General features: G+C 47.3%; 1 protein-coding gene across 1 annotated transcript in view; it reads left to right on the top strand.

Moving 5' to 3' along the window:
- Positions 1–18586, top strand: part of Camkk2 (calcium/calmodulin dependent protein kinase kinase 2) — a 46317-nt gene that overhangs the window by 4981 nt on the left and 22750 nt on the right. The window contains exons 2-5 of the mRNA XM_051176615.1: positions 10484–11009; positions 15220–15267; positions 16077–16130; positions 16723–16774. Of these exons, the coding sequence (XP_051032572.1) occupies positions 10484–11009; positions 15220–15267; positions 16077–16130; positions 16723–16774 (680 nt within the window). The remainder of the gene's footprint in view (positions 1–10483; positions 11010–15219; positions 15268–16076; positions 16131–16722; positions 16775–18586) is intronic.

Here is an 18586-nt window from a genome sequence, read left to right as displayed (position 1 = left end):
GTCAGAAAAGTTCTTCTTCTCACCTCAAGTTCCGCCTCCCTCTAACCCTAACCCTACCTACTCACTCACTCTTTGTTCTTTCTGTATCTTTAAGGCCTTCAAAGCTTGACCACAGATAGAATTGTCCTGTTCTCTCAATGATATGTGACCCATCAGATCCCTAAAAGTGGCCAGCAGGCACTCACAAACTCCTAGGTCATTCAGGGTCTCGGTCTGCAAAGGTCTGGACCTCAGGCTCTATAGTCCCTGCCCAGCCACAAGCCTGCTGGCCTGTCTGTCTCACCTACTCTGGCTTTTAGCATCTCCACCTGCAGCTCCCTCCCCCACTACATTGATTGCTGAAGCAGTGGGCATCGAGTAAGCTCTACACCATGTCAGTTTGGATGTGAAATTGTATTCACTTTTTTTTTTTTTTTTTTTTTTTTTTTGGTAACAAATGATGCCTTGGACTACAGCTAGCAGGGAGGGTGGAAAGAGTTTAGCTATTATGATGAGATTAGAAACTCTTATTTGAAGCCTGAGTGGTGGTGGTGCACACCTCTGATCTCAGCACTCGGGAGGCAGAGGCAGGCGGATCTCTGAGTTCTAGAGGAGCCAGTGCTACAGAGAAACCCTGTCTTTAAACAAACAAATGAAATTGAAATTCGAGGCTGCTCATAGTGTTGCACATCTTTAATCACAGCGTGGGGCGGGGGGCAGAGACAGGTAGATCTTTGAGGAATCTCTGAGTTCAAGGCCAGCCTGGTCTACAGATTGAGTTTCAGGACAGTTAAGGCTATGTAGAGAGACCCTGTCTCAAAAAGTAAAAAATATTCAAATTTGATTTTAGTATAAACAGTCAAGGAATTTTCATTTTCTTTTTTTGGGGGGTGGTGAGAGGTGGTGTTTCAAAACAGGGTTTCTCTGTGTGGCCCTGGATGTCCTGGAACTCTCTCTGTAGACCAGGCTGGCTTTTAATGCTTACAGGTATGTGCCACCACCACTCAGCTTTTATTTTCTCAATTTATGTGTACGTTTGTGTGACTATATGCCATTTGTATGCCAGTGCCCACAGAGGCCAGGAGAGAATGTTGAATGCCCTGGAGCTGGAGGTAAGCAGTTGTGAGCTGCCTAGCATAGGTGCTGGGATCTGAACTCAGGTCCTCTGTAAGAGCAACAAGAGCTCTTAACTGCTGAGCCATCTGTCTCTCCAGTCTGCAGCACTCAAGGAGTTTGGTTTTGCTATGCTTTTGTTTAGTGTACATTCACACCTGTGCCCTCCCTAAAACTCCACAATCACACATGTGATCATGTGTGTCTTCATCTCCTCACTGGTGAAGTAGGACATAATAAGGTTATCATGGCAGCCTTACTTACAGGCTTCGTATGATGCCACGAGGCCAAGACAGCTGGTCCCGAGAATTGCCACAGCGGCAGCTATCACAGCTGTTGCTGTAAGGGGTGCAAACCTTCAACAGGCTCCTTCCAAGGTAGCCAGCCCCTCAGGCCTTCCCCATGACTGGCTTTTTCTCTGTAAGATAAACAGAACATTGACTTTGTGGATGTTGTTTCCTGCCAGCCATCAACATGAAGGCTGCTTGGGTTATTAGGGACTAGGCAGCTGCAGAGCACCTGGCCTGTGTGGACACCTCTGGGTGTAAGGAGCTGAACTTAGTGGAGAAGCTTTTCTGTCAATCTGGTCTTTGTCACTTGCAGTCAAAGTCTTTGGTAAGTGATGCGCGCTGTTAGCTCACATGGTTGAAAATGCTGGGTACAGGGAATCCAGGCACCCATGGATCTGGGTGCTAAATCAGTTTTCCATCCATTGTTTTTTTTTTTCTCTCTTGATCGACTTTATTCTAAAGCAGGGTTCTTCCCACACCCCCCTGATGGATATTCTTAACTACTGAGACATCTCTCCACCTCCTGATGGATATTCTTACAGCACTAAGTTCCACAGGAAGAACCTTTTCCTCCCCTTTAACACTTAAAAAAAAAAAAAAAAAATCGCACAGTAATACCCAGTAGGCTGCATTTGCCCACATATGTTTTCTTCAATCCGTCACTTGGCCAGAGCAGTTGATGTCCAGTCAGGCAATTATGAGTCATGGATGAGGCCTTGAAACTGGAAATGGGGTCGGCTTCATGGGACTGTCTCACGTTAGGAAGATGTGTTCCCAGACTAAGGGGCTGCCGTTCACAGACTAAAGGAATGCCAGCTCTAGGCCAGCTAAAGACAGTGTCTGACCTTCTGACTGGCCTTGGGATTTTGAAAGATACACCCTCCAGCTTACATTTGTTGAATGCCAGCTGTGTTCTAGAAAGTTCTAGGCCTGAGAATTCAGTGGTGAATTCAAAAACTCACTCTCCTGTTAGTCAAACAGTGTTGCTTTGCTGAGTCTGGGCCTTTGTTCTTGGTACAGTTGGAGGCTGCTGCCTTTGGTTTCCTCTTATGCAGATTGAGTTCCCAGGAAGGCAGCGACATGGCCTATACCAAAGATCTGACCCAGTCTGTACTTTACTCAGGACACAGTTTGTGACCTTTGCAAGGCTGTGTCCCTAACCTTTAGGTTTTTTGTTGTTGTAATTGTTTTTGTTTTGTTTTTCGTGGAAAATATAGAACAGGACTGTTGACCATGGCACCATGGTCAAGTACTTGGTGCTGTGTGTGCAGGGGCTGTGAGTTCTACCTTAAGCACCTTGGTGAAACAAAAACAAAACTGGCCCATTTTAGTTCTACTCAAAACTACGGTGTTTTTAAAACAATTTGACATTTGGTGCGTGCATGCGTGTGGGTTCAGGGATCAAACTCAGGTCTTCGCACTTGGCAGCAGTCCTTACCCACTGAGCCCACCTTGCCCTCTCTGGTGACTCCTGAGCCTTTGTTTTCTGTTGGTAAAGTGAAGAATTCAGGGCAGGTGACCGTGGAGGTGTGTGCCAAGACGCTAACATTGCTTGACTCTTACAGCTGGGGTTGTAGGCTCAGACACTTGTAATGGTGAGGTAGGTTATGAGATGTGGGATGTGGGGAAAGGGAGGTCATGGAACATGGCCTACCGCCTGACCTTGGCTGTACACTGGGAATTGTTTCCCTTGACTAAACTTGCTGTGAGTTACTGCCTGAGTGCTTAAGAGGTGTGGGGGAAGGTTGTTGCATCGTGTGTGTGTGTGTGTGTGTGTGTGTGTGTGTGTGTGTGTATACCTACAAGTCTGAGGTTGACAGAGGCATCTTGGTTGGTCTTCATCCTGATCAGTTGAGACTGGGTGTCAGTGGCATCCACTTCTTTGTGGGGGCACTGTGGAACACAGCAGGCGTTTTACTAAGGAGCTGTCTCCCTGTCTCATTTTTTTTGTGTGGTAGGGTGGTTGGTTGGCCAGTGTGGTGGCACATACCTATAATCCTAACAGTCAGGAGGCTGAGGCAGGAGGATCACAAAGCCACATGTTCTGTCTCGATTTTTAAAAAATGTTAATGAAAAGGAAAATATTTTCAGGACAGACTTTCTTGACCCCCAGCTTCCTTCTTCATTGCTAGCTGCTTCTCTTCTGTTCTCTTGTGTACCGGTCTGGCTGTCTGCTCTGTGCTGTAGCACTGGAGTGCCTCCTTTTAAATGTTTCATGAGGTTGTTGGTCCCTTGCGACAGAAACTGCACAGTAGATCACGTGGAGTTTTTCTTTGACCATTTGGTTCTGTGTTTGTTTTTTGAGATATGCTCTCACTGTATAGCCCTAGCTGACCTCAAATTTGCCATGGTGGCAGTATACACCTTTTATCCCAGTAGGTGGATCTCTGTGAGTTGGAGGCCAGCCTCATCTACAGAGTTCCAGGACAGCTAGGGCTACACAGAGAAACTCTGTCTTGTAAAAGCGGCTCCATCCAGTTTTTCTATGTAGTTAAGGATGAGTCTTGAGACCTTGAACAGCTTCTAATGCCCTTGGCTCTACCGCCATAGTATTACAGTATATGTCACTATATCGGTTTATGCAGTGCTGGGGGTTGAATCCAGGGCCTCTTGCATGCCTGGCAAGAATGCTACCAATTGAGCTTCCACCCCAATTGCTTGTTAAAAGAACACATGAATGAATGAATTTCCTTTAGGGCATTGGGCCTCAATTTCCCAATTGAGATAAGAGAGGATGTGGCTATTTAGGTCCTTTCCTGACTTTAAGGTGACATCATTCCTGGCCTTGGTAGTATCTGTGGAGCTAATTTGGTTCTCTTTTTTTCTTTTCTTCTTTTTGTCCTGGAGTACCAGGGAAGAGGGTCTCTGAGGACCCCGAGGGTCTCTGAGGAAGATGTCTCTGATTTGGAGGCCTACCTTCTGAGTTGTCTTACAGCCCCCATAGTGGCTCAGCCTGGCATTTGGCAGGAGGCAGTTGCTGATTGGAAATGGCTCCCAGGATATGGAAATGGCTAGGCATTTCCTGTGGGCCTGTGCCACTTGGCTTTCTGGCACAGGAAGGAACATTCCTCTCCTCCTGGCCGGGTACTGGCTCCATCTGCTCCAGGAAGGGTCTGCTGGCTCCACTGGGTGCCCTGCAGTGAGGGGGCCTTCTGGGCGGGGCAATGCTTGTGATTCATGGGGAACTGCTAGGCCAGGCCAGGACCTATGGCGCTTTGCCAAACCTAGGCAGCTTTGTAGGAAGGTCCTCTTCAGCCCTGTGTTCCGATCCCTGCCCCTCCTTGCAGAGGGCTTGCCCTGTGGGAATTGCACAACCAAGCTGAGTTACTCCATGTCTTAAAGCAATTTCAGTACAGTTGTTTATGCCAGACTACTGTCTTTATGTTTGATTTTCTGCTAGAGACATGTTGGTAGCTTTATTAGAGTTTCATAGGGTCTCTGGCCCCTAAGCAATTCAGAATACTGGCTTAGATTGTAGGAATAGGGCGGGACTCCTGGCCTCTGTTCATCACTTCCTCTATATCTGGGTCCGCCTGTCTTCATAGGTAGCCCTCGCCTGGGCTGAGTGTTTCGTTCTCATCCTTCCATCAGACCTTGAAGGCCAAGCCTGCGTCAGAGGCAGTGGTGCGGGAGGCCCAGGCCAGACACTGGCTGGCCAAGGAGACTTGATTAAAAGCAGCTTTGTTGGGGGTGGATGGCTTGGTGTCCTTGGCTGGGAGTAGAGATCGATAAGCAATTGTTTTTCTGTTGGCAAGAAGAAAAAAAAAACTCCATTGACTCTCACAGGCTCTGCCAAGTCTGGTTTTCTTTTCAGGAACACTTGTAACCCTAACAGAAGTAGCTTTGCGAGGAAGGACAGACTGCCTGCTCTGAGGGTGGCTGGGCCAGGGTGGTAGAATCCACACAAGAGCAGGTAGAGTCACTGAAGAACATTCTGGAACATTAGGGTTAGGTTAGGGTTAGGGACACAGTCCACTGTTTGTAGGCATTGTATTAAAATAATAGCTTTTTTTTTTTTTTTTTTTTTTTTTTAACTTCAAGACAGGGGTTCTCTGTACTCCGGCTGTCCTGGAACTAGCTCTGCCTCTGCCTCCCAAGTGCTGGGATTAAAGGCGTGCACCATTAATGCCCAGTGAAAGGATAGCTTTTTAGCACGTTCCTCATGTTTTCTGAGTGCATGGCTCATCTGCTGCCCAAGACTATCTGGAAGATGTCTATCTTAAAAATGGGAGAAACTGAGCCGGGAATTGGTGGCACACGCCTTTAGTCCGAGTACTCAGGAGGCAGAAGCAGGTGGATCTCTGTGAGTTCCAGGCCAGGCTGGTCTACAGAACTAGTTCCAGGACAGGTTCCAAAGCAATAAAGAGAAACCTTGTCTGGAAAAACAAACCAAAAAAACAAACAGAAAAAAAAAAGCGGGTTGGGGGGGGGGGTTGAGGGGTGGGGAGAAGGACTAAGGCAAGCTTGGAAAAGGAGAGGCCCAAGCCATGGCCTCCAGGCTCTGCCTTCCTCTTCTTGGAAGATGAGGCTCACAGAAGGATATGTATGACAGCAGCAGCCAGGCTGCTGAGAATGTGGAACTTGGGTAGAATCATCCACTGACAGGGACGCCAAGGCAGGGGCACAGCTGGGGATGTCTTCCTCGGTGCACAAAGGTGTGGCAGATCTGTTCCGATCATGGCTGCTTACTTTCCTCCTGGAAATTCATTTCGGGGGCTGGAGAGATGGCTCAGTGGTTAAGAGCTCACTGGACTCTTGTATAGGACTTGAGTTCAGTTCCCAGCTCCCAAGTCTGGCAACTTACAACTGCCTGTTACTCCAGATACAGGGGATGCCATGCCCTTTCTGGTCTCCAGGACACTTGCACTCCCGTGACACAGACACACATATACATAATAAAACGTTGTATTATACACAGTGAAAATGAGCCATAGCTACCATTTTTACCTGTGCACCTCGGTGGCAGTAAGCACCTCCCTTTCATCGGACCTCCTTGTTCTCCTCTCCCCTCAATCCTGCCCACCCTGCTGCGTTCATCGCTTCCCATTTTGCATTTGGGCTCTCATGTGGTCCAGACTAGCTTCAGACTAGCTGAAGTTGACCTTGAACTTCTGCTCTTAACTGCCTGTTTCCCCAGTGATAGATCACCAGCAAGCACCACCACATTCGGTTTATGCAGTGCTGGGGGTGGAACCCAGGACTTTGTGCGTGCAGTTCCAACACTGTACCCACTCAGCCCCACCCCAGCCCTGTTCTGTTTCTGTCTGTGTGAATCTGACCATTGTGGGTGCTGCTCACTGGTTATTGCTTAGTGTTGGCTCGTTTTACTTAGCTTGTCTTCAAGGTGGCTTCTCCACCACCTTGTAAGCCAGACTTGCGTTCTTGTTTGTAACTCTTAGGTGATCCTACAACGTTCGATGTGTCCACTCATCCTTTGATGGACATAGGGTTGCTTCTACCTTTTAACGGTTGTGACTAGTGACTAGCGATGCTATGACAAGGGTCTGACTGAACCCCTCCTTTGAGTTTTTTGAGTGTGTACAGTAAGGAATTACTGGCCATGTAGGAATTCCATGGCTAGCTGTCTGAGGAGCTGCCAGCAGCTGCTTGATGTCTGAACATGTCCTTCTCTTCCTATAAACTAGGAACCTTGTCACATGGTTGAGTTTGTTGTGGTTCTTGTGTGTGTGTGTGTGTGTGTGTGTGTGTGTGTGTGTGAGAGTGTGCACTCAGAGACCACAAGAGGACATTGGGTGTCCTGCTCTGTTACTCTGCCTTATTCCTTTGGGACAAGATCATTCACTGGCCCTGGAACTAGGTTGCCAGTCAGCAAGTCTCAGCAAGGCTCCTGTCTCTGCCCTCAGACTGCTGGGGTTACAAGTGGCCTTAGGTGACACCCAGCTATTTTTTGTTGTTGTTGTTGTTGTTGTTGTCTGAGACAGGGTTTCTCTATGTAGTTTTGGAGCCTGTTCTGGAAATAGCTCTGTAGACCAGGCTGGCCTTGTTGTTGTTGTCTGAGACAGGGTTTCTCTATGTAGTTTTGGAGCCTGTTCTGGAAATAGCTCTGTAGACCAGGCTGGCCTTGAACTCACAGACATCCCCTTGCCTCTGCCTCCTGAGTGCTGGGATTAGAGGCGTGTGCCACCACCGCCCGGCTAACACCTAGCTTTTAATGTGCCCACTGGGACTGCAATTCAGGCCCTCATGCTGTGCAACAAGTAGGTCTCTCACCCACTGAACCATCTCCCAGCTCCTTGTGGTTTTCTTCCTTTCTGCATTAAAAATAAATTTCATACAATATGTTTTTATCATGTTTTTTTCCCCATCCTCACTTCCTCTCAGCTCAGCCCTACCCACCCATCTTTATGTTCTTTTTCTCTCTCTTAAAACAAATAAACAGCTGGGCAGTGGTGGGGCATGCTTTTAATCCCAGCATTCAGGAGGCAGAGGCAGGCGGATCTCTTGAGTTTTGAGGGCAGCCTGGCCTACAGAGCGAATTCCAGGACAGTCAGGGCTACACACAGAAACCTTATATCACACACACACACACACACACACACACACACACACAAAAGACCAACCACACAGAAACCCAAAAAACCAATAAATGAATAAATAAAACATACACACTTTTTTTTTTTTTTTTAAATCATGAATGGTGTTCATCTGTGGGCACATGTCAGGCCTGGGAATGCCAAGGCTTTTCCAATTGGAGGATTCCCAGCCAACTTGCCCGACATAGTAGATGTATTGCAAGTAATTCTGAATGGAAAATTTCAGGAGGGCCAGGCAACATTTCTGTGTCTCAGCTGGGTCCTATAGCGAGCCCTGACTGCGTGCCATTTTACACATTCCTCTCAGGGCCCTCCTCTTCCAGTGTGACCCAGGAGTCTCAGCTAGCACCCACTGTTTTCCCAGCACCTAGAGAGCCTCCTTGATTAGCACACAGCTGTCGTCTCATCCGAGGATGCACTTACTTAACTCCAGCTGTGTCTGTGACATTTGTCCACCAGAATTTGTCAAACGCAGGAGCCAAAGGATAATGTTCTATCCCAGCAATGTTGAGTGAGAATTGACAACCTGAAGGCATGTGTCAGTTTGCACGCTCTCTCTCTCTCTCTCTCACACACACACAAATTGATATACAAGTTCACGTGACATACAAATTTTTTTTTGAGGGGGAGGAGCAGTGCAGTAGAACCCAAAGCTTCTCAAACCCTAGTTAGGAGCTTTACTGTCAGTCTGCTGGCTGCACCCCTTTCTTTCATTTTAAACTTGAGACAGTTCTCACTGTATAACTCTGGTTTGCCTGGAGCTCATTATGTAGACCAGAACGACCTGGAATTCACAGAGATCCTCCTGCCTCTGTCTCTGGAGTGCTGGGAATAGAGGTGTGCACCACCATGCCCGGTGGATTAACCCTGCTAAGCAGTAGTTCATTGCATTTTGTATATGCCCGGAGTTGTGAAACCACTACCTCTGTCTAGTTTCAAGACATCATCACCAAGATGAAACCCTATACCCGTTAAACAGTCACTGCATTGCCCCCAGAGTGCTCCGTAGTCCTAGGTAATATTTTCTGTCTCCATGGCTTTACTTAGTACAGAAATTTCATTCCCATGGAATTATGCAACACACATGGGCCTCTTGGGATTGGCCTTGCATTCTGCATGACGTTTTCAGCTTTCATCTGTATTGTGGCCATTGCCAGTGCTCTTTCATGATGTTTGTACGTGCCACATTTTGCTTATTTATGTCCTGACTTCCTTCTCTTAGCTACAATGACTGGTGCTGTTTGGGTGTCCTCTGACTTTTCGAGGAACCACCCACAGGTGGCCATCTTGGTTTCCTAGGTGGTGCTGGGGATTTGGACTTGGGTTCCTGTGCCTGTAGGGCAGTCACTCTTACACTGAGCCATCTCCTCAGCCTGTTTGTTGTAAGACAAAGTCTCAGTTTATAGCCTGAGCTGACCTGGAGCCCCCACACTTACAAGACAGATGTCTGATAGCCCATCCATGATGCTGCTTGTGGCATCTTAGGAGTCCATGGGAGAAGTCTGCCTCAGTTCAGCAGGGAAGATACATACCTATCTAGCATTAAAAAATATTCCAACTAATTACTAACTCGTGTGTGTGTGTGTGTGTGTGTGTGTGTGTGTGTGTTTAGTGTCTGTGGCAGCCAGAGGCATCAAATCCCCTGAAACTGGAGTTAGAAGCAATTGTGAGCTATACAACGTGGGTGCTGGGGAATCAAACTCAGGTCCCCTGCAAGAGCAGCAGGTGTTCCTAAGAGCTGAGACATCTCTAGCAACAGATGGTTTCACTAGTTAAAGATTCAGCCGGGAGCAAAGATGGAGATAGTTGGTTTTTGAGGGCTTGCTCATCAGCCAGCCTGGCCTAATTAGAGACCCCAGCTTCTGCTGAGAAATCCTGTTTCCAAGAACAAAGTTGGAGGGCTGGAGAGATGGCTCATTGGTTAAGAGGACTTGAGTCCAATTCCCAGCACTCACATGGCACCTCACAGTCACCCATACATAATCCAGTTCCTGTGACTCCAGTGCCCTCTTTTGGTCTCCTGGGCACCCATCAGACACATGGTGCAGACACACACACACACACACACACACCAGCCATACACATAAAATAGTTTAAAGCTGGAAGTGGCGGTACACACCTTTAATCCCAGCACTCAGGGAGGCAGAGGTAGGTGGATCAAGAATATATTTTTCCATAAACTGGGAGATCACATCACATCCTGTTTTGCAATATTTTATTTTTTTTCAAATATAGCTATTGTTGTGTAGTCCAGGCAGATCTTGAACTCCTGTGTCAACCTTCTAAGGGTTCAGATTATAGACATGGACCACCACAACTGGCTGCACGTTTATTTTTTGTTTGCTATGAGACAGAGTCTTGCTCTGTAGCTCAGGCTAGCCTGGAGCATGCTGTCGTAGCCTAGGCTGGTATACTCCTGTCTCAGCTTCCCAAACATTTTACCACCATGTTGGCCGCAAGTTTTAGGGATGCCAAACGTGTGCACAAATCAGAGGAGCGACTGCTTTCCCATCCCTGTCTTGCTGACCCTTTTTTTTCTTTCTGCAGGCATCTGTGCTGCCCATGGAAGTGCTCCGGCCTGTCGGATGAAGTTGGTACACACACCATGTCATCATGTGTCTCTAGCCAGCCTACCAGCGACCAGGCAGCCCCTCAGGATGAGCTGGGAAGTGGGCGTGGCAGCCGGGAAAACCAGAAGCCCTGCGAGGCCCTGCGAGGACTCTCATCCTTAAGCATCCACTTGGGCATGGAATCATTTATTGTGGTCACCGAATGTGAGCCAGGCCAGGGAGTGGACCTTAGCCTGGCCCAGGACCAGCCTCTGGAGGCCGATGACCAGGAACTTCCCCTTGATGCCTCAGAATCTGAGGCACGGCCCACACTTTCTGGTCGCAAGATGTCTCTGCAGGAGAGATCCCAGGGTGGGCCAGCATCTGGCAGCAGCCTGGACATGAATGGACGCTGCATCTGCCCATCCCTGTCCTACTCCCCACCCAGCTCCCCACAGTCCTCCCCCCGGATGCCCCGGCGGCCCACAGTGGAGTCGCACCATGTCTCCATCACAGGTTTGCAGGTTCGTGAGTAGTGTGAGCTGTGATGGGGGTGGGTGGGGATGGGAGGCTACATACTGGCATGAAGTCTTAAAAGAAGCAAACCAAGCACTCCCTTCACATTTTGACTACACAAACATTAATTTTGCCTTTGACTACTCCTGGGTAAACTTCCCACAGTCCAGACCGAGGCTGTCTCCTAACGGCTGGGTAGCTACTCTTCCCTCACTGCTCCTTTCCCAGTAGCTGCTGAACCCTGATTGTTTTGTTTCTTTGAGACAGGATCTCACTGTGTATCACAGGCTGGCTTTGAACTTTCCATGACCCTGTCTGCTCATCCTCACCCTCCTGAATGCTGAGGTCACAGGTGTGCCACGCCACTCCTGGCATTCTGAAGTGCTTTTAGAGTAGTTTGCAAATTCTAGGAGTTTATGTAAGCAGGTTCATTGCCGGTGCACTCTTTTTCAGCTCAGTTTCCTCTCCAGCATAATGATTTTGAGATTCTTCCATGCCATTGGATACACTCTTGGCCCCGATAGCTACAGAGCCAGCCAACCCTGAAAATATTCAGAGGAAAGAAATTTGCAACTGTATGAGCCTGTGCAGGCTATTTTTTCTTGTCATTAAATGATAATTTAAATAGTTCCTGCCTCTGAGCACTAGAGTAGAATGACTTACATAACACCGACATTGTATTAAATATATAAGTAACTTGGAAATGATTTAAAGTGTGTGTGTGAGCAGGAGAGATGGCTCAGTGGAAGAGGGATGGCTGCACTTACAGAGGACCCGAGTTCTATTCCCATCACCCACGTGGAGGTTCACAACTGTCTGTAACTCCAGAGGACCTGATGCCCTTTTCTGACCTGCAGGGACATCTTACACACACACACACACACACACACAGAGATAAAAAAGAAGATGTAAGATGTGGGGGGAGAGGGCTGAGTGTGACGGGATATATCTATAAGACCAGAACTCAGGAGGCAGGGACAGGAGGATCATTGCAAGTTCAAGGCCAGCTTAATCTTTATAATGAGCTCGAGGCCAGATGGGCTGTCTCAACTTCGTAGTGCCAAAATGTAAGAGAGAGGCTGTATGAAGGTTATGTTCTGTACTGAAACAGTGCTGTGCCATTTTCTATAAAATTTGAGCTCTTGGCATATGCCTATTTCTTCAGGGTTCTGCAACCAGTCCGTACAGATGCTGAGGGACATGTATATTACTAGTCGCTTTATTTTACTTATCTAAAAATTTCTTTTGAGGTATGATCTCATTGTATCCTGGCTGGCCTCCAGCTCACCTGCCTGTGCTTCATGAGGGCCTTTGCTGTTTGTTCCTTTTTATACTGAATGTTTTCACTTCTCTTGGATAATCCTAGAAGCAGAATGGTAGGTCCTATGGAAGGTATATGTTAAGAAACATCTGGTGGGCCGTGGCTCAGTTGGTAAAGGGCTCACTTAGCATGTGCAGAGCCCAGAGTTCGACCTCTAGCACCTCGTGGTGATATACTTCTAAAATCCCAGCAGATAAAGGCAGGAGGACCAGCCCTTCAAGATCATCTCAGCTAGGTATCAGTCAGGTTTTTCTTTTCTTTCTTTCTTTTTTTTTTTTTTTTTTTTTTTCAAGACAGGCGGTCTTTATGTAGCTTTAGAACTTGTCCTGGAACTTGCTCTGTAGACCAGGCTGGCCTCGAACTCATAGAGATTCACCTGGCTCTGCTTCCCAAGTGCTGGGATTAAAGGTGTGCACCACCACTGTCTGGCATGTTTTTTTTTTTTTAACCTTTTCTTTTTAAATTTACTTTTATTTAATGTGCATTGGTGTCTGGCATATATGTATATCTGTGTGAGGGCATTGGATCCCCTGGAACTGGAGTTATAGACTGTAAGCTGCCATGTAGGTGGTGGGAATTGAACCTGAGTCCTCTGGAAGAACAACTAGTACTCTTTAACCACTGAACCATCTCTCCAGCATAGTATTGGGTTTTTCTAACAGGGTATCTTTTATTTATTCTTTGACAATGTGTGCATGTTAACATTGTAACTTAATTGTATCCACCCAATATCTGTCCCCTCCCTCTCCTTCTCTACACTCTGAACACACCCCCCTGTCCCCTTCATGCCCTCTCTCTTTTTTTTTTTTTGTAACCCATTAAATCCAGTCAGTGCTGCCTTTTGTAATATTAACTGCTCTTGCTGGATTGATCTTGTGGGAGTACCCAGACAGTTCATGAATACAGCGGCCATGGCATTTCACAGTAGTCCTCCCTATCCTCTGGCTGTTCCATTGTTTTCTGTCCCCCTTTGAGATACTCTCTGAGCCTTGGTGGAGAGGGGCGGCGTGGATGACCTGTTTAGGCTCCAACTCTCTCTCTCAGCGCTTGGACTAGTTATGAGTCTCTGCGTTAACTGCTGACCACTGCAGAGAGGTGCGTCTCTGGCCAAGGCTGAGGACAGCACTAATGTACAGGTATAAACCCAAATATTAGGAGGCAGTCCAACAACGTGTCATTTAACAAAGCAGCCGTAGTAGGTTTCCCTCGCAGGGCTTGTGATCTACCTCCCTCCACAGCTGTGAGCTTTTGGTCAGCTTTACAGTATCAAGCTTGAATTCCCTCCCGTGGAGTGGGCCTCAAATCCAATCAGAAAGTGTCTGTTTCCTTCATAACTTTTGTGTCATTATGGACACATCTTGCTTAACAGGTCAGGATTTTAGCGTACAGGATTTGCTATTGGGTGACACCCACCATTGATTCTTCTTCCCCGTGGCCTGCATGGCTTCTTTAGTTCTGTGAAAGCTAGCCAGAAAGGTGGAAGTTCTAGCTATGTTTTTAACCAAGGTGTGTTGTGTCTTCAGCAGTAGTTTTACTGTATACTTATGGTGGGCAATGGTAATAGCCCATGTTGTTTTAGGGGCCTGTGGGCCTCTCTGACCTGTAACTTGTAGAGAGGTAGCTCTGAGATACTTAGATTTCCATTCGATAGTTCATGTCTTCTGGGGTAAGTGTTGTCCACCACGCAAGGCTACTTGTGTTCAAACTTTTTTTTTTTTTTTGAGACAGGGTTTATGTATCTATGTAGCCCAGACTTCCCCAGAACTTTCTATGTAGACCAGGCTGGCCAAACTCAGAGATCGCCTGCCTCTTCCTCTCCAGTGCTGGGATTAAAGGCGTGCACCATCATACTGTATCAGGTCTGAGGCCTGCCTGGAATAGATGAGATGCTGCCTGCTCTCCCCACTTTCCATTTGGCCATGTGGGGAGTTGTGTGTGCTCTGCTTTCTCTATCTTTATTAGCTGCCTTGTGTACTTCAGGTATATTTCCTCAGCGACTGCTCATGCTTAACGACCATTTATCCACCTTTAAAGAAACTTTTGTTCAGGGCTTTTGCTCAGTTTTTAATAATAATCTTTTAAGTTTTGTAATTATATCACTTCCCCCTCCCATATATCCCCAACCTTGCTCTCTCTCCGACTCAAGGCCTCTTTTTCTTTAGTTGTTACAGATATACATATTCTTAAATACGTAAACCTGTTCAGTCTATAGAATAATTTTTCAATCTCCCCCTTCCTCCCTCCCCCTCTATCCCCCCCACCTCTCTGACACAGGGCTGTGTAGCCAAGGGTACAACTTAGTGGTAAAGTGTTTGTCTAGCATGCACAGGGCCCTGAGTTTAATCCCTAATTCACCCCCATGATAATAAAAATAATATATATACTCTTTGTATGTTGATGTGTGTTCATGTGTGCACAGGTGCACATGTGTGTGAGGTTACAGATGAGGGCCATATTGTCTTTCTAGAATGGTCTGTCACTGGGATCTAGAGTTTGTTAGTTAGGTTGGCTGGCCAGTGAGCACCAAGGACCCTTGTGTCCGTGCCTCCATGCTGCTGGGACTACAGGTGTATACCCCCATACCTATAGGTTCCCAGCGTCAAATTCAGGTCCTCATGCTTGTCTAGCAAGCACATTACCATCCGAGCTATTTCTTGATTTTGTAGTCATTATTGTTTTGGTTTTTGAAACAGGGTCTTATATGTAGCTAAGGTTGCCTTCAGACTTGCTAAGTTGCCAATACCGGCCTTGAAGTCTGGATTCTCCTGCCTCAGCCTCCCAACTGCTGGAACTCTCTGTGGACCCAAGTCCTGGTTACATGTATACATATGTTTGTGACATATGTGTCTTTAGCTCCTGTGAAAGTCATCTCATCCGTGCCCTTCCTTGCTTTCCAGGACTGTGTGCAGCTGAATCAGTACACATTGAAGGATGAAATTGGAAAGGTAAATGTCCTAGGAGCTGGGTTGCCTTTGTACCTTCACCAGGGATGTCCCTGACACACCATACTCCAGAGGGAACCAGCAGAGCTGGGTGGGAAGAGGAAAGGACCTTTGGAGGCAAAGGCTGGTGGGCTGAAAGGGTTTGCCATTCATAGGTGTGTGTGTGTGTGTGTGTGTGTGTGTGTGGTTGTGTGTTGTGTGTGTAGGCTAAAGGTTGATGTCAGATGTTTTCCCTCAGTACCTCTCTGCCTTATTCTTTGAGACATGGTCTCTCACTAAGCCGGAAACTCATAGGCTCTTCTGTGGTTGCCCACCGCCACCCAGCACTGGGATTATAGGTGTGTGCTACTACATCTGGCTTTTTACGTCAGTGCTAGGGATTTGAATTCCTGTTCATGTGGCCAGCATTTTACCTGGTGAGCCATCTCACCAGACTTATTTTTAAAAATGCCTTTTTGGGATATGGTCTCACTATGCATTCCTAGCTAGTCTAGGACTCACTAGGGAAGACTGAAGCTAACTGTCGAGCTGTGGAATGAGGCTCCATGAATGAAGCAGGCTAGGCATGCGGGTGGGGTAGCAGGATAAACTGTTTTTGTATGGCCAGACTTTACAGGGTTTTCAACCTGGGTTTTTATATTCTGCCCATTTAAATGTTAGCAGTTCATTTGGACTGCAAAAATGGTAAGTCCAACAGAATGCAATCTCAGGGTACATTTTCCCAGTGAGCTGCAGTCTGTAGCCTGTCAGAGCCATCATTTCACAGAGCACCATGTCTGGCTACTATATCACGGGCATCTCTCTTTATCCAGGGCTCCTATGGTGTGGTCAAGCTGGCCTACAACGAAAATGACAATACTTACTATGTGAGTATCCACATCCTCATCCAAAGGAAAGCTTCGAGCCCAGTTAGTGCACTTGTTCTCCTATTCTGCTCTTAGGTTGTTTAGAAGGAAGTGATGCCCCCATTTTGTAGATGAAGAAATTGGGCAGGGAAGGGATGGCCTACCAAGTGCCGTTCATGCCCTTGCTCTGAGCTGTCCTTTCTGCCTCTTCCATAGCCCCAAGAACAAGGCATAGCTGGACAGAGTGAGTGACCTTGTAGCTGAGGTTTGGAGTCAGTTCAGCATAGGTTCAAACCCTGGTTCTAACATATTAACAACATGTCTTTGGGCAAGCCGCCACCACACCCCTTTCTCACTGGCTCACTTGTCTGACACAGTGGTAGGAGTCTTGAGCTGAAGGGTCCCCAGCTGTGCTGACCAGGAGCCTCCAGGGGTGGCACTGACACAACTCACCCAGTACCAGCTTGCTCCGATGGTGACTTGGCTGTCACTGCTTTGTCCTGAGGCACCACTCCTGGGAGCTCAGTGAGAGGCTTGGAGAGGAGAGAGCCTGCCATCTCCCCCCCTGCTGCCTTTAACTGGACTTGGGGGGGGGGGGTCTTTCCTTCTGCAGGCGATGAAAGTGCTGTCCAAAAAGAAGCTGATCCGACAGGCTGGTTTTCCACGTGAGTGTGGTGGGCTTTGTTCTCAGGTGTGGGGGGACTGAGGCGAGATCAGACAGAGCCAGTGAATGTGACACTCGGGGAAGACACCACATCCTGCACAGAGCTTCCCCTGAAAGCCATGCTGAGCTTCTTGCTGTGGGTCCTAATTCATTTTTATTTAAGAGTTTAAAAGCTGAATTTGAGGGCTGGGGAGATGGCTCAGCAGTAAAGGCTCTTGCCACCAAACCCTGATGGTCTTGAGTTTAATCCCCAGGGCCCACAGAGTAGTAGAGAAGCGACTCCTACAAGTGGCCCTCCAACACCGACATTCATTCTGTAGCATATACATGCCAAAATAAATAATAAATAAAAAGCTGAACATGGCCATCAACAAAATAAATAAATAAAAAGCTTGCCACGTGTCTTAGTGTCTTTCCCTGGTGCTCTGACAAAAGGCTGGCAAAATCAACGTTAGTGTGAAACCCTTTATTTTGGCTCCTGTTTGGGATGTTAGAGGGGCAAGAGTGTGAGGCAGCTGGCTACACTGCATCCACAGGCAGGAAAGGCAGCTGGTTACACTGTATCCACAGGCAGGAAAGGCAGCTGGCTACACTGCATCCACAGGCAGGAAAGGCAGCTGGCTACACTGCATCCACAGGCAGGAAAGGCAGCTGGTTACACTGTATCCACAGGCAGGAAAGGCAGCTGGCTACACTGTATCCACAGGCAGGAAAGGCAGCTGGTTACACTGCATCCACAGGCAGGAAAGGCAGCTGGTTACACTGTATCCACAGGCAGGAAAGGCAGCTGGTTACACTGTATCCACAGGCAGGAAAGGCAGCTGGTTACACTGTATCCACAGGCAGGAAAGGCAGCTGGTTACACTGTATCCACAGGCAGGAAAGGCAGCTGGTTACACTGTATCCACAGGCAGGAAAGGCAGCTGGTTACACTGTATCCACAGGCAGGAAAGGCAGCTGGTTACACTGTATCCACAGGCAGGAAAGGCAGCTGGTTACACTGTATCCACAGGCAGGAAAGGCAGCTGGTTACACTGTATCCATAGGCAGGGGCAGAGAGGAATGGATGCCAGTGTTTAGCACCTTTTCTCCACTGACAGTGCAGGATCCCAACCAGAGACTGGTGCCACCCATAGCGGGTATGCCTTCCACCTCAGTTAATGCAATCAAAATACCCCCCCCCCCCGCCCCGCCACCATCTCAGTTAACCCTAGATTCTTCCTCGTTAATAACATTAATCATCACACCTTAGGACCCAGCAACTTCTCTCTAGCAGCCAAGAGAAAAAGCTTGTTCATACATGATTAGCAGCACTGTCCACATTATCTATTGAGTGGAAATATCTCTAGTGGCCCTGAACTAATGAGTAAGTAAAATGTATATGCATCTGGTAGATTAGTATCCAGCCATCATAGAGTACTAATTTTTGAAAATTACGTGTTTGAAAGCATGCTAAATGAAAGAGACCAGACTCAAAAAGTCATTTACTATATAATACCATTTATATAAAATATCTAGAATAGGCAAATCCACAAGGAAAAAAAAGTAGATCAGCAGGAGGAAGAATCAGATTTGGAAAGACCAACAACAATGTCCTACAGTTATCTGATGGCGATGGCACTAAAAACTACTAAACTAATGCTCAGATATGGAACACATGCCTGTAACCCTAGCACTCAGCAAGTGGAGGAGGAGGATACAAGGCCAGATCCAGCTGATTCAGACCTTGTTTAAAAGCACACACGTGAAGAAGAAGAGGAGGAGGAGGAGAAGAGTAATTAAAAAAAAAAAGAAAAGAAAAGAGCTGGGTGGT

This window comes from Phodopus roborovskii, unplaced genomic scaffold, assembly GCF_943737965.1.
Source record: "Phodopus roborovskii unplaced genomic scaffold, PHOROB, whole genome shotgun sequence".
Taxonomy (NCBI): Eukaryota; Metazoa; Chordata; class Mammalia; order Rodentia; family Cricetidae; genus Phodopus; species Phodopus roborovskii.
Note: the sequence above shows the minus strand (reverse complement) of the source record. Positions and strands in the feature narration are given on the sequence as shown.